Genomic DNA, 15,209 nt, shown 5'->3' with positions numbered 1-15,209 from the left:
AAGCCTCTAAGAGGAAGAGCGTGTGTTGTTGAAATAAGGAGGAATCACCACCATAGGAAGCACAAGAGGATAATGACTCATTGAGAAACACTTCCTTCACCCCAAAGTTTCAAGTTGGACATGATTACATATAATTAGTGAGGAGAGGCTGCTCTCAGAACAATGCATCTTCAGCTTGAGGCATAAAAAGCATATGGAGTGCCTATTTGGCTTTGGATAATGTCTTGAGAAAAATGCAAATGGCCGGCCGTGCTAGCCGAGTGCGGTGCAGGTGATAATTTGCATCAGCGCTGCCGTCAGAACCAGACGTTGCCACATGTCTACGCAAATGAAACAGGAGCAGGAGTGATGGGAACAGTCACGGAGAGCGGTAGGAAAATAGAAATTTAATCTCTGACTTTTGATTGTACAAACAGTGTCACATTCACTCATGCAGATCAACATTCAGAAAGCTGAGTTTCACATAGTGGCGTCATTTGTAGAAGACAAGAAAAGAAGACATGATGATGTATCCTGGTTTCTGAGCCGGATTAGGATCATGGCCGTTGAACAAACCGAAGTAGACGACAGTGTTGGACTCAGATCCACTTAGGTCCAACTGCGAGAGGAGAGAAACAGAGAGAGGATGTTCACGTTTGTTTATGAAACCATTATTTACCAAGGCATGAGATACTCTTTATGTGCAGTAGCAGGTTGATGGAGTGAGGGGATCCGGGAGCTGCATACTGGAGCAGATACAGCTGTAGTGCCTTGCTTAAGAGCATTTTGAATGGGATTAACTGGACTAGCAGTTATGTTCACAGTCAGTCTGGGCTGCATCTGATTGTTTTCATTATCCAATAATCTGCTGATTAATCGCTCATAAATGAATGAAAAATGCCATCACAATATCTCAAAAAGCCCGAGTTCATAATATGAAATGTTTGTTTTTCAAGACCAACAGGCCAAAATCCGAAAGATATTAAATCTATTATCATATTACACTAACAATAATAATAATAATAATAATACATTTTAAAAAAAGAAAGATGAAAGGAAAACATGTATTTGAGTAATTTTCAGTTAACTCTGAATTCAGGACAAGAAATGTGCTGCACATGACTGCTGAGAACATGAGAGCGCTGCAGCCAGAAACAAGTCAGGAGTCTACGTGATTATATCAGGAGTCTTTATGGTCAATAACTCACTTCAGAATAATTGAGCGCTCCTTAATTCTAATGGGCTCACGTCACTCAAATACTTTATTTCAGTCTGACCTTGACTTCAGTGCAAGGTTCTTGTAAATCTGAGACTTACTGGGCTTTAAACTTGTCCTCAATAACCTTTCATACTGTGTGTGTGTGTGTGTGTCTGTAAAATAAAAATGAACTCACACTGTTTTGCAAAATAATCTGAAATGTCCTAAGTGTGGATAAATGTAAAAAACTGAAAAAAAAATCCCCCGAAACAAAACAACAAAAAACAACAACAAAAAAATAAAAAATAAAGAAACAAGTGTCTTAAAAATGCATCTAGTTGTTTACTGCACTTCAGGCAGCCACTGGTTTCTATTCCTGTTTGTGTGAATATGAAAGATGAAGCAACATTTAACTTGTGGAAGACAGTGACAATGTGGACTTAAACATCTGGGATTTTATTTATACTTGTTTTTCATCAATCCAACACTTTTATTTTACCCTTGTGTGTCATTTAGCATGGATACGGACTTTTATTTTTGTATTGTTTGATTTCAGATACTCTGAGAGGCGTTTAAGAAAAAAAAAAATTATTGCTCAAACCTCCATTAACTGATTCTTTTCGGCCACTTGGACCCACTCAGGTGTGAACAGTAAACAGTTGCCTGTTTATAAAGCCATCATAAGAAGCAGCATTAACATTGAAGTTGTGTTTGTGTCCACCTGATGAATGTAATCAATACGCACTCTCCTTGTAGCTCTGTCTTTGGTCTCCACCAGCTACAGACCTGTTTGGTGATATCCATCCTCCAGGGGTTGACCTGTAGTCCGTCACACCAGCCTCCTCGCCCGTACAGCCATGTGCCGTATTCGTTTGGCACCGCTCCCTCTTTCACTCGCATGGTACAGCCCAGAGCCGTCCCTGATGGTTCCCCAGTACGACCCAGGATGGATAAAATACAAAAATATGACAATCAGTGCAAGGAATTACCCTTTAATCGGTGGCTCGATGTCCAGTCCTCAGGCCAATTAATCCATTAGTTGATCAACAGAAAATGAAATGACAAAAACTAAACATTTAAGTCAATTATCAAGTAAAAATGCCAAACATTTCAAACATTTCACCTTCTTACATGTTTGTAGAAAGAATATCTTTGAGTTTTGAATGCCTGCAGGGAATTATAACCTGAATCTTTACCGCTTCACAGAGGTTTGTAGTTAGTTACAGCTCATTATTTAGACACTTTCCGGACCACAAGTTTACTGTTTTGTTTCATTCTCACAGTGAAGAATAATATTTACAGTCACCAGAAGAACAGAGATATGACTCCAGATGGATAATAATATCGCCCTGTAGTTGGATATGTACCTAACACGGTCCGCTAAAATGTTCCCTAATATCTGGTTATAAGGTGTATATATCGATTCTGTCTTCTCAGCTTGTTTCTTCTGCCTCCAAGTGGAAAAAAAAAAAAGGTTTAAACAGTTTAAATTCTTGATACTGATTCAACTCTTCAGCCACATGGATGAGAAGCCCTTCAAGTGCTCAGAAAACCTAGACCTAGACACCTAGAACTCCGCTGAGGAAGATCATGTCATGTGATCGAAAGCTCCAGAACAGCTACTGAAAAAAAAAAAGACCCTTTCCTCACCTGCAGAATCGAACACGCGGGTGTTGTTGAACGCGGCGTTGATTAGGAAGTGGTGGGAGGTGACACAGAATTCTCCACAGCCGTTCTCATCGCTGCCGTGTCCCGTGATGACGGCGAACAGCTCCACCTGTGAACAGACCCACAGCTGCTGAGGCGCTCCACACACGGGACGGTCAGCATCATTTTAAGAGATCATCACACGTCTGATGTTACCTTTTTAGTTGAAGCTGGGACGGGGAATTTGATTGGCTGGTATCTCTTGTTGAAGTTCTTGTCGAAGGTCCCCCCGTTGTACAGTGTCATCACCCTGTAGGGGTGGAGCTTCTCCTCATGGTTACCTGTGACACGCAAAGTTGTGTAGCAACTCACAGTGTGTGTAATGTGACATCTGGACAAACTATAAATAAAGTATATATATGTGATGTTTCTTGGTGTTTTTAGAGTGTGAAACTGTGAAAATAAGTATTGCAATATTTTTGGGACAAAATGTCCACATTGCCAAATTTCATTATAAAATCTACCAAATTATAACCTAATGCAAAGCACATGACAGCAAGAACAAACACACTCATATCTAGACTCTAACTGTGCCCGATTGGCTGCTGATTATTCCTTTATAAGCCTCTGGTCATGGTCATACAAACTGTAGCTAAGTCAAAGTATTTCCAGGAGTAAAATCTTTGTTTTTGTGTCATCCTTGGTCCAGATATGTTCCAGTAACTGTTCACAGACAGACTGTTCCTTCCTGCAGAGAGATTCCTGCTCTCCGCTTTTCAAAAACCCTCCAGTGAGAGAAAATGGTCAGAAAATGTTCCGGGACGTCGTCATTTGAGTTGCAACTCTCCTCTCTCACAGAGAGAAGTATAATGAAGTATAATGTTGCCATGGAGTCAGACAGTGGTGGGCTACAACTTTTATATATATATATATATATATATATATATATATATATATATATATATATATATTTGTACAACTTAAGCCTATATTTCATTACATTTTGGTAAATTGGCTCAGTTAAAAGTATGCCGAATTAGCTATTAGCAGTTCCTGCTCGCATTGTATCCATGGATGTGGAGACATTTATCACTGGATTATTTTATACTGAAGAAAACTTCAAAACATGGTGATTCTCAGCCAAGTTCTGCAGTGTAAGGAGTGTCGTTTCTCTGTGGTTTCTAAGCAGATGTATGGAGATTTACTGCATTGACCTCAGAGATAATGATGTCTTTTGAAAGGGTAAGTAACACTGAATCTGAGCTTATGTGTATCGTGTCTGTGTTTTCAGATTTGACTGAATTATGACTCTAAGATGGAGCACAAATTTTGATGCATAAAAATCTCAGACACAATAGATCCTCATATCTCCCAGCTACACACCCTACCCAAAAACATCTTCACAGGCTTCACAGCTATTACCGGTCTGATTGCTGACACTGAATCTCAGATTGAGGGAGACGATCCACGGCATCGCCCAAGGCACCGTCTTCATGGTGAAGGTGCATTTGTTGCGGTCCAGCAGGGGGATGAGGGGGGACACGTCTGTTAACCAGTGACCAGTGCCTCTGCCAAAATAACACACACATTCATATCATATATTACATATATTATAAACTATTGTAACTATTTTATCACAATACATTTCAACTGAATATCCTTCAACCATAATATTAATTTATTGTTAAAGAACTGAATTCAAGAGAAATTTGACAACCAAACTGAAGTCACCTAAATCTGGCAGAAACATTTTATTTTCATTTCTTCATCTGGGCTGTGCTTGAAATAAAATAGTGTGCCACTTTTAGGAAATTTGCTCAATTGTTTCCTTGCCAGGAGTTAAATAAGAATATTGACACAACTTTCACGTCTTTGCAGTAAATCAAAGACAGAAAACCAGAACTCCAGCTACCAGCACCTTTAAAGCTCAGTAATTAACAAGTTATATCTTGTTAGTTTAATATGTACAAGAATGAAAGTGTAAAAATGACATGTTGTGGTTTTAAAGGTGGTTATGAGCCAGATTAGCAGCTTAGTTTGCTGTTCAGCTAAATATTGAATTATTTCTTTAACATTAGATTTTGTTTAGATTTTCTGTTGACGAAGTTGAAGTGCCACACATGGTGGCCATCACTTCTCAAGATAAATGAACATTTTTGCGTTTAACATTTATCAGAAAATATACTATTGTTCCCTTTTATTCATCATTAGAAAGTAGAAAAACTGACTTTCATAGTATTAGAAAGTCTCAAATTTTCATTTACATACTTTAAAACCTTAAATTTAGATAAAGCAGGAATTTCCAGAATTAAAAAAAGATGGATGTATTTATTCCATCAGAGTTATGAATTATCAGTGTGATTTAGCATAATCATCTTTCATATTTGTGCCGTCGCTGTTTTTCATCCTCCTCTCACCTGTGGAAGGCGGTGATCCATCGGCCCAGCTCCATGTTGCAGTATGGACTGAGGTGATCACAGCAGACGAACAGCTGCACCGTGTGATCCCACTGAGCGCAGGACGAGTCTCTCCTGCCGGGACACGACAGGGACGCATCCAGCTCCAGCGTGTCGAAGTCCAACGAGCCTGCAGACAGACACAACACACCAATCTTAGTATCATTAAAATACTTATTTCTGCTCTGCTAACGCAGCAGTAAGCGTTCACATGCAGAGTTCCCTCACCTCTCTACGCTAATGTTGCTTTTCTGAAGAGGGTGGGCCGTTTTGGATGGTCTGTAATGGATTCTTTGGAGAGAAGTGCTCGATTAAATGGATTATATCAAGATGAGCCTTAGAGTCCTCTCATATCACAAATAATCTAAATATCCTGAGTGTCGGTGGAGAGGTTTAGTTACAGTCTAAAATCATTTTTCCGTGTGCACATCAAAACAACGATGACAGCATAAAACTGACATTTAAACACATCATATCTCACACACATAGCTGATGAAGTTACCTAAGGGCAGGTCGACTGTAGCCACTGCTCCTTTCTCCCCCTGCATTTGGACTTTGTCAAAGACAGGAACAACCTTGGCAGGACTCTGAAGTTTGGTCTGCAGATCTGCATAGAAATCAAACCTGCAGAAGAAACCAAAGTTACTGATAAATGCAAAAAATACATTTAATAAATTAAAATTATATTTAATATGGTGGGTACAAACGTCAAATTCTAATTTTTTTTGTCTGTTTCAAATTGCAAAAAAGAAGAACACTTTGCACATCTATTTAGTGAGGAAGGTGCGTAGGAGCAGGGTGAATGGATCCAAAGTAGCATTTAAAAAATCCTGCTCACTGTCTAACTCACAATAAAACATTTATTTTGCATTTTGGTGCCAGACCTTCATCAGGCAAATGGTTTTTGATAATAAGGAGTCATGTTAAGTAGGAATGGCTGTAAGCCTGTAACACATGTGCAATAGCAGTAATATTGAACAAACATGAATTCACTGCATACCAACTATATATACCAGTTTCTGATATCATATAAAGGGGTAGAACATTAGATATAGGTCTTTTACTGTAAAATCAATGCTGCAGACACATAAACGACATCCTTAAATGTTACAGGTTTCATATGTAGATTAAAACATGTTATGAAAAACAGCATTAATATATATTAGTAAACATAATAAATAAAGATCTCTCAAAATTTAAGTGGGCACAACTATGTTCACAACCGTTGAAACAGTCCTGGACTTTCCCTCACCACCCTCCCCTCAGGGAATCCCCTCCACCACCTGAAGCACTGATCTATTACTCCGATAAGTCAAGTGAAATTTTAGAGAGAGAGCAAAAGAACAACAAAGTCATTTTTAGGAAGGCATAGTTCCCAGAATATATCTCGATCATTTTACATTTTCTTTGCAAAACCCCCCATGACCCAAAAATATATTTTATACCAAAAAACAGTTTACTCCTCTGCTACCTTCTCCCACTGTAATTCATCATTATTGTTAAATGTGGGGGCTTGTTAAGTGACACAAAGAGGCAGTGCTGCTGTAATAATCCACACTGAAGTGCATCTGTACAACACAGCTCAATACAACCACGTGATAAAGCTCCAGGTGTTAATTTCCTCTCAGATAAGATTGATTTAGATAAAACCTGGGACCTTCCAGTTACAGTCGAGTCCCTTCGACACATCAGACCTTCACATCATCTCTCACCACTGCGCCTGCCAGTTGAAGAAGCTGAACGAGGGGTAAAGGAACAAGCCCATCTCAGCCAGCGCCCCCCGTGGGTCAATGCTGATGACGAAGTTTGGGGACGGAGTGGTCTGGAAGGACACGTTAATCTTTTGTCCAAACCTACAAAACAAAGTCAAAGTATCATACCATCATGAGACAGAGAACATTGGAAAACAACATACATCTTTGGTACAGATTTAACACAAATATCAAAATTTTGTTAAAGACGTGGAATTTCTGGAGAGATAATATTTTTCCCCTGAAAAGTTTTACAGAGGACTCAGCCAGGCTTTAGAGAATCACTACATTAACCTTTTAAAAGAACAGTTAATCTATGTACAAGGAAGTTAAGCATCAGTGTCAGGGGCCCTTAAATCCGTCAGGTGGGCCGGTCTTACCGGAGCGCCTGAGCAACCGAGGGCTCCAGGTGCACCATGGCAGCTGGGATGCCCAGCGGCGAATAACATTCTTCCTCAACGCAGTTCATGTCCTGGATCGGGTTACCAGGGAGGGCATAGACAAGGACACCGGAGGCGTTGGATTTGGCCATGGCCTGCACCTGGGAGGAGGGACAGCGTCTGATGTTGATTATTCACATGCAATCAAAAGCAGCACAGTGTGTTTTAAAACACAACGTGGAGAGAACAACACTGTGTGGACGTGCTGAGAAAAACTGATCAGCGTCAAAGACACTTAACCCGTTTGTGCCCAGATTTTTTTCAGAGTTGTAAGGCATATCATTTTATCAGTTGAGTCCCTCTGAATCATGTTATGTATTTATTTTATGAAAAATAGCATTTTTATGACTGGCAACAATTGCTGCCACTCACAGAAATAAGCCCATGAACAAAAAAATATTTATCCTAGGTACAATTGTTTTACTCTAGAGACTTGAATGATTAAATAATTATAAATATGTTTGGGGGGATAATCATAAGAAATTTATGAAGATTTGCATCCGCCATGTCTTCAGCCGTAAGGAGCAGGAAGCAGATGATGTCATGCGATAGGAAGCACTTGGAAACCATTTTTTAGAAATCAAAACCTTTGTCTAAGTTGTCTACTAGCATATAAGTGGAAAAAGTTGCATTAGTACCTTTGAGATTTTTTATTGTGAGTCGAAAATGACAGTGATACACTTTGGCAACAATTGTTGCCAGTGGGGCAAAACGGGTTAAGGATAAAAAGCAGCACTACAACTTAACTTTATTTTCGTTCCTTAACATTTTATCATTTTAATTGAAATATTGAAAAATAAATAAATAAATAAATAAATAAATAAATAATAATTAAAAATACATATATATATATATACACATATATATATATATATATAATGTCAGAAAAACCTTCAAAATGCTTCTGTTTTTTGACCAACAGTCCAAGACCCAAAGATATTCAATTTACAATTGAGAAAAGCAGCAAATCCTCACATCTAAAAAACTGCAACCAGCATTTCTTCTATGTTAATGGGTCAAGTGATTAATAAGTCATTAAAATTGGTGTCAATGTATTTCCTGTTCCTTGACTAATTGATTTCTTAGCTAAAAAGCTATGTTGTCAAGTCATAAAAACCAAAAACTTAAGAACAATTTGTTCGACAGTTCCTCTTCTATTACTTCTTCACTTGACATGTGTTGGATCTGTCTCGTTTTAGCTGGATTACTCAGATTTCTGGGAAAATGTGACTGTACTGTGACAGAAATATGACCAGTATTCATAAAACTGTCCACAGATCCCACATTTCCATTCATGCTTTCAAACACAAGCAGAAAAGGAATCGTTTAGGCCTCATTGGTCCTTTTGTTGAAGAAAACTTATTAGTAGTTGGTTGTGTCATTTATATGGAGTGAGATTAAAAGTGCACTCAACACTCAAAAGCATTTTTGATGAATTCACTGTTTCCAGCTTCTCAAATCTGAGGATTTAGAGATTTAACTTCTTGAGCTATGGCCAAAAATGGACAGACTGACAACCTGAAAACATAATTCCTCCGGCCGTCAGCAACACAGAGGCATAAAAAAAGAAAAGCTCCCCCTGATAAATCGTCCTAATAGTCATTACTGACTAAAGCTTTGGAAAGATGCTTATGAACTGGAGGGAACCATCTGAACGTGAGGCAGCTCACCAGCGACATGAACAGACCTTAGTGAAGAAGGAGCAGCTGCCCTCAGACACCCAGGCCACAGCACCCGCCACAGACGGGGACGGATCACATCCGTTCCCCGCATCAATCAGCTGATACGACCTCTGACCCCAGCGGGTCATGAGCCAATCATACCTGGCGTCTAGTCTCTTGATAATGACAGGCATGTTCCACCCTGTGAGGGCAGAAGAAATAATGATTATAGAAGAAAACCTCAGAGTGCTGTTCAGGAGACAGTTTGTATTTAAAAGCAGAGACGGCTTTTCCTCACTTTGCACCAAATGGGCTATTGCTGCTTGCTGTGTGGAGATGCAGGCAGACCTGCAGGGGTTAAGCTCGGACAGCGTGGAAGTTTTACGGATGCATCACCCAAAAAACTGACACCTTACAGCAAAAGAGAAGACTTTTGTCTTGAAAACTGACTTTTAAGTTTTGTCACTACGTTAACATGGCCAGAGAAAAGGTTCAGGAAAACCACAGGGAAAGAGGAAGGAGTAGCTGCTTTGCTTACTTTGTGATGCAATCAAACAAATGTGTCTAATGCAGCTTTAACAGCACAAATTATACTATCATAGGACATTTTGTGGTGACAGTACAGATGTATGCAAAAGTTTGGGCACCCCAGGCACTTAGTTCAATTCAATTCAATTCAATTCAATTTTATTTGTATAGCGCCAAATCATAATATACATTATCTCAAGGCACTTTACAGGGTAAGGTCAAGACCTTACTTTGTTACAGAGAAAAACCCAACAGTTCCCACAACGAGCAAGCGCTTGGCGACAGGGGGGAGGAAAAACTCCCTTTTAACAGGAAGAAACCTCCAACAGAACCGGGCTCAGGGTGGGCGGCCGTCTGCCTCGACCGGTTGGGTTTAGGGGAAGATAGAAAGAGGGGGAGGGGGAGGAGAGGGGAGAGAAGAGAGAGAGACCAGGAACAGCTGTGTCGGTAATGGCGTTATTAATAATAAAGACAGGTAATAGTAATAGTAAAGATGAGTAGTGGTGGATCTGGATCCTGCTGCTCCCGAGGCAGAGAGACCTGCAGAATGAGGACAGAGAGAGGGAGAGAGAGGAGAAGCACAAACTACGGGAGAGAAAAAAAAAACAAAGTTAATGGCATGAAGTCATTGAGAGAGAGCGGGGGAGAGAGACAGAAATAGGGAGAGAGCGCCCAGTGAATCATGGGAATCCCCCAGCAGTCTAGCTCTATAGCAGCATAACTAAGGGATGGGTCAGGACATACCCGAGCCAGCCCTAACTATAAGCTTTACTAAACAAGACAGTTTTAAGCCTGATCTTAAAGGTAGAGAGGGTGTCTGCCTCCCGAACCCACACTGGGAGCTGGTTCCACAGGAGAGGAGCCTGATAGCTGAAGGCTCTGCCCCCCATTCTACTCTTACTAACTCTGGGAACCACAAGTTGACCTGCATTTAGAGAGCGAAGTGTCCTATTGGGAAAATAGGGAACTATAAGCTCTCCAAGGTACGATGGTGCCTGACCATTAATGGCTTTGTAGGTGAGGAGGAGGATTTTAAATTCGATTCTGGATTTTACAGGGAGCCAGTGTAGAGAAGCTAACACAGGAGAGACGTGATCTCGTTTCCTCGTTCCTGTCAGTACTCGTGCTGCCGCATTCTGGATCAATTGGAGGCTTTTTACTGAATTTTTGGGACATCCTGACAATAAAGAGTTACAGTAGTCCAGTCTTGAGGTAACAAATGCATGAACTAGTTTTTCAGCATCCTTTAGACATAGAATGGGTCTGATTTTAGCAATATTGCGCAGGTGGAAGAAGGCTGTCCTAGAGACTTGCTTTATATGTGAAGTAAAGGACAAGTCCTGGTCAAAAATGACACCAAGGTTTCTGACTGTAGCACTGGAGGCCAAGGTGATGTCATCCAGAGTCAGTATATTATCACATAGTGTATCTCTGAGGTGTTTTGGGCCAATTACAATAACTTCAGTTTTGTCTGAATTTAAGAGTAAGAAATTACTGGTCATCCAGATTTTTATGTCCTTAAGACACACCTGAAGCTTGGCTACCTGGTTAGTCTCACCTGGCTTCATGGATAAGTACAGCTGGGTGTCATCTGCGTAACAATGGAAATTCATCTGGTGCCTCCTAATAATGTTTCCCAGAGGAAGCATATATAGACTGAAGAGCATTGGTCCTAGCACAGAACCTTGTAGAACTCCATGACTGACTTTTGTGATGATAGAGGAGTCATTGTTAACATGAACAAACTGGAGTCTATCTGACAGATATGACTTAAACCAGCTTAGTGCGGTTCCTTTGATGCCGACCATATGATCTAGTCTCTGTAATAAAATCTTATGATCGATGGTGTCAAATGCGGCACTAAGATCTAGTAGGACAAGTATAGAGACAAGTCCATTGTCTGAGGCTATGAGGAGATCATTGGTAACCTTAACCAGAGCTGTTTCTGTGCTGTGATGGACTCTAAAACCTGACTGAAAGTCTTCAAACAAACCATTCCTGTGCAAGTAATCACATAACTGGCTTGCAACGACCCTCTCAAGGATTTTGGAGATAAAGGGGAGGTTGGATATACATCTATAATTGGCTAAAACGTCAGGATCAAGAGTAGGCTTTTTAAGTAGAGGTTTAATTACTGCAACTTTAAAAGCCTGCGGTACATAACCAGTTGATAAAAATAAGTTAATCAGACTTAATATAGAGGTGTCAAGTAAAGGAAAAACCTCTTTGAACAACCTTGTTGGAATGGGGTCAAGAAGACAGGATGATGGTTTAGATAAATAAACTGTTGAAGTGAGCTCAGGGAGATGTACAGGAGAGAAACAGTCAAAATATAAGCCAGTTACAGTGGACTCTGAGGCTGCTGAACTGGACAATACATCTGAACCAGCTGTGGGGAGGAGATGGTGAATTTTTTCTCTAACAGAGACAATTTTATCTGTAAAGAAGCTCATGAAGTCATTACAACTGAGGGCTAAAGGTATAGATGGGTCAACAGAGCTGTGGCTGTCTGTCAGCCTGGCTACAGTGCTGAACAGAAACCTGGGATTGTTCTTGTTTTCTTCTATCAATGATGAATAATAGGATGTTCTGGCTTTACGGAGGCTTTTTTTATACGCCAACAGGCTGTCTTTCCAAGCCTTTAAAGATTCATCCAGGTTAGTAGAACGCCACCTTCTTTCTAGTTTCCTTGAATTTTGCTTTAAAGCTCGTGTTTCTGAGTTGTACCATGGAGCTAGCCTTCTCTGACTCACTACCTTCTTCCTCAGAGGGGCCACAGTATCTAGAGTTGCACGCAGTGAGGCTACAGTACTATCAACAAAATCATCAACCTGTGTGGCTGTGAAGTTAAGAGAGCTGTTCCCTACTGCATTGATACATGGCAGTGGGCTAAGTACTGATGGGATCCTTTCTTTAAATTTGCTAATGGTATTGTCAGAGAGACACCTGCTGTAATAGATTTTTTCCCCAGATGCTGTGTAGTCCATGACTGAAAACTCAAATGTTAACAGAGAATGGTCAGATAAAAGAGGGTTTCTGGGAGAAACTGTTAGGTATTCAATGTCAATCCCATAAGTCAGAACCAGATCAAGGGTATGATTAAAAGAGTGAGTGGGTACCCTACTTAGTAGGGTACCAAAACTTTTGCATATCACAATTATAGTTTAATTTTTCTGCATTACTTTTCAAAAGAAGCAAAATCTGCCCGACAAACTTTGTCTCTGCTCAACAGGTGAAAACTGACGAAAAACTGTGACTGAGGCAACGTTCTTACCCTCGGAGGTGAAGACAGCCTGCGAGAGGCCACAGTTGTGTCCCGTGCAGCTCCAGTAGTAGAGCACGCTGGGGATCCAGTTCCCCAGAGCGAAGACCGGCACCGGGGAGAAGTGAAGCCTGGACAGGACCTCCTTCTTACTGCGGACACGAGCAGGAGGTTAAATGTGGGTTGTGAGACTCATGAAAGCACAGAAGCATAATGAAGCATTTTGTTCACATTTTATGTCGACAATCTGATTCTCAGCTACACAGCAGCTTCTAATTATTTTGATTGGTTCTCAAAATAAAGTGAAAAGTAGCAGACGGGTAGTTGAGACGGTTTTTGAATGCCTGACCGTAACAGTAAATTATTTTTAAACAAAGACTCTGAAGAATCTGAAACTTGAGCTTGAACTTATCACAAAAACGTTCAATCGGAGAATCAGTTTTTCGAGTGAGAAAGTAGTAGCTTAGTCCTTAAAATGTCAGAAAAACATTTTTCATTACAGATTCCCTGAGTACGAAGTCTTGTCCTCATATTGTTTTGTTTTGTCCAACAAACAGCCCCAAACCCAAACATATTTAATTTTTCATGATACAAGTTCATGTGTAAGAAGCTGGGACCTGTGAATGTTTGGTATTTTTAATGATGAATGGTGAAACAATCAATCAATGTTCAAAACCGTTGTCTCTTTTTTTTGGTTGGTCAATACTGAATTCAATTATTCATTGCTGGGGAGTTGGAAAAACATGTTTACTATTACAAACACTGCTACTTTCAGCACATGTGAACCATATCCCTTTTTAGTTAGTTTCAACTTCTGACTTTAACTTCCTCTTTTTGGTTCTTCTGGGTTTGGTTTTTGTTACGATGATTTGTGAGACTGTTCCCCTTTGAAATTTTAGGCTGTTTTTTAACCAGTGCTCCTGCAACAGATGTTCAGGCCTATGTGGCTGTTTCGTGCTGAGTGGCTCCGCTGCAGTTTGTAATCTGGTTTTATTCTGTCTGCTATTAACTTATATTGTCTCCCTGATTTCACTCCTGTTGTGTGCTATGTTTTTTTCTTTTGGATTGTGTTTCACTGAGCAGTGAGTCTCTTCAGATGTGTCAGTTTTGCTGCAAACCTAATTTCCCATTAGAGACAATAAAGGCTGAACACAACTTATCATGATCTATGTTCACAGCAGAGATTACAACTGTGATTATTTATTTACATCTTAATTACAGCTGGTTTCACACGTGTGTTCAGATTACCTTGTTACTCCCCAGTGATTGAAAGGAACGGGGTACATTTATTCAAGTATGTGGTCTGCAGATGGAAGGCTGAACTTTTTTTTTTTTTTTTTTTTTTGTAGGTGAGCACTGGTCCGCATTTCAGCCGCAGCCCCCCCGCCCTAAAGTGTTGGCTCCCCTCCGGTCACCTGTGCATGGCGGCGCGCTGCAGCTGGTCCCTCATCCAGAGCGCATCACTGACCGCAGAGTCGTCCAGGGACAGGAAGAGCACATGTGTGCTGTCCGGTAGCTCCTGCACCAGGCTGCTCAGGGACGACTCCGAGCTCCAAAGACACTCCAGAAACCCGGACTTGTTGGTGAAGGCGTGAATGACCACAGATCCCGGCAGAGCCCCGGGTTGGTAGGAAAACTCTCCATCCAGAGTTGGGACTTTGAACGCTGGCGCAACGTCCCCCGGCTCGGGCCCGGCGGCAATCTTCGGACCGGAGGTTTTTCTGGATCTCAAGGAGACCGTGTCGCCTTGGGACTCGCAGACCTGCCCCCCATCTTCGGTCAGTTTCATCCGCTGCATCGACCTCCCCGCGGCTCCAGTCACATGAGCTGTCACAACAAGAAGGAACCACAACAGCGAGGACTTGGAACGCAACACAGCCATTTTTCCGTCGACAGAGATTGACCGTGAACTCACCACAAAAGGCGAACTCCGAGCATATCCTCTACAGGTTTTTTTTTTATTCTAAGCGTCGCTCTGCGGCTCCTCTCTCTATATATCGTGGTTGCCGACTTCCTAAACTCATCCCCAAATATTTGAGTCGGGGGCGGGCCGTGCTGCTGTCTACGGCGGTCGCAGCAGGACATACAACGTCAAAAAGCTCAAACCGTACACCGAGCTGTTGATGAGAGTTGTTGTGAATAAAAAGTGTGAATAAAAAGAACAAGAACAAGCTGGAAACAGTGAATTCATCCGTTTTTGACTGTTGAGACAAGAAAGACATTAGAATATGTTAACTCGAGCTTCAGGGAATAATAATCATAATAATCATAATAATCATAATAAACT

At 40.9% G+C, this 15,209-nt stretch overlaps 1 protein-coding gene across 1 annotated transcript; it reads right to left on the bottom strand.

Annotated features, from left to right (window-relative positions):
- Nucleotides 1-366: 366 nt before the first annotated feature.
- LOC139613690 (uncharacterized) lies at nucleotides 367-14,979 on the bottom strand. Its single transcript, XM_071470507.1, has 12 exons — nucleotides 14,338-14,979; nucleotides 12,935-13,074; nucleotides 9,159-9,334; nucleotides 7,412-7,572; nucleotides 6,993-7,133; nucleotides 5,783-5,904; nucleotides 5,242-5,410; nucleotides 4,247-4,392; nucleotides 3,041-3,165; nucleotides 2,828-2,954; nucleotides 1,964-2,097; nucleotides 367-598 (listed from the first exon to the last, which is right to left on the bottom strand). Exons 1-12 carry the CDS (start codon nucleotides 14,802-14,804, stop codon nucleotides 473-475), a joined length of 2,034 nt encoding a protein of 677 aa, XP_071326608.1. The 5' UTR covers nucleotides 14,805-14,979; the 3' UTR covers nucleotides 367-472.
- Nucleotides 14,980-15,209: the final 230 nt, after the last annotated feature.

The sequence above is a fragment of the Trachinotus anak genome, unplaced genomic scaffold (genome assembly GCF_046630095.1).
Source record: "Trachinotus anak isolate AG129_WGS33_773 ecotype Australia unplaced genomic scaffold, CSIRO_AGI_Tana_v1 ptg000032l, whole genome shotgun sequence".
Taxonomy (NCBI): domain Eukaryota; kingdom Metazoa; phylum Chordata; class Actinopteri; order Carangiformes; family Carangidae; genus Trachinotus; species Trachinotus anak.
This window is presented reverse-complemented; position numbering and strand designations above follow the sequence as displayed.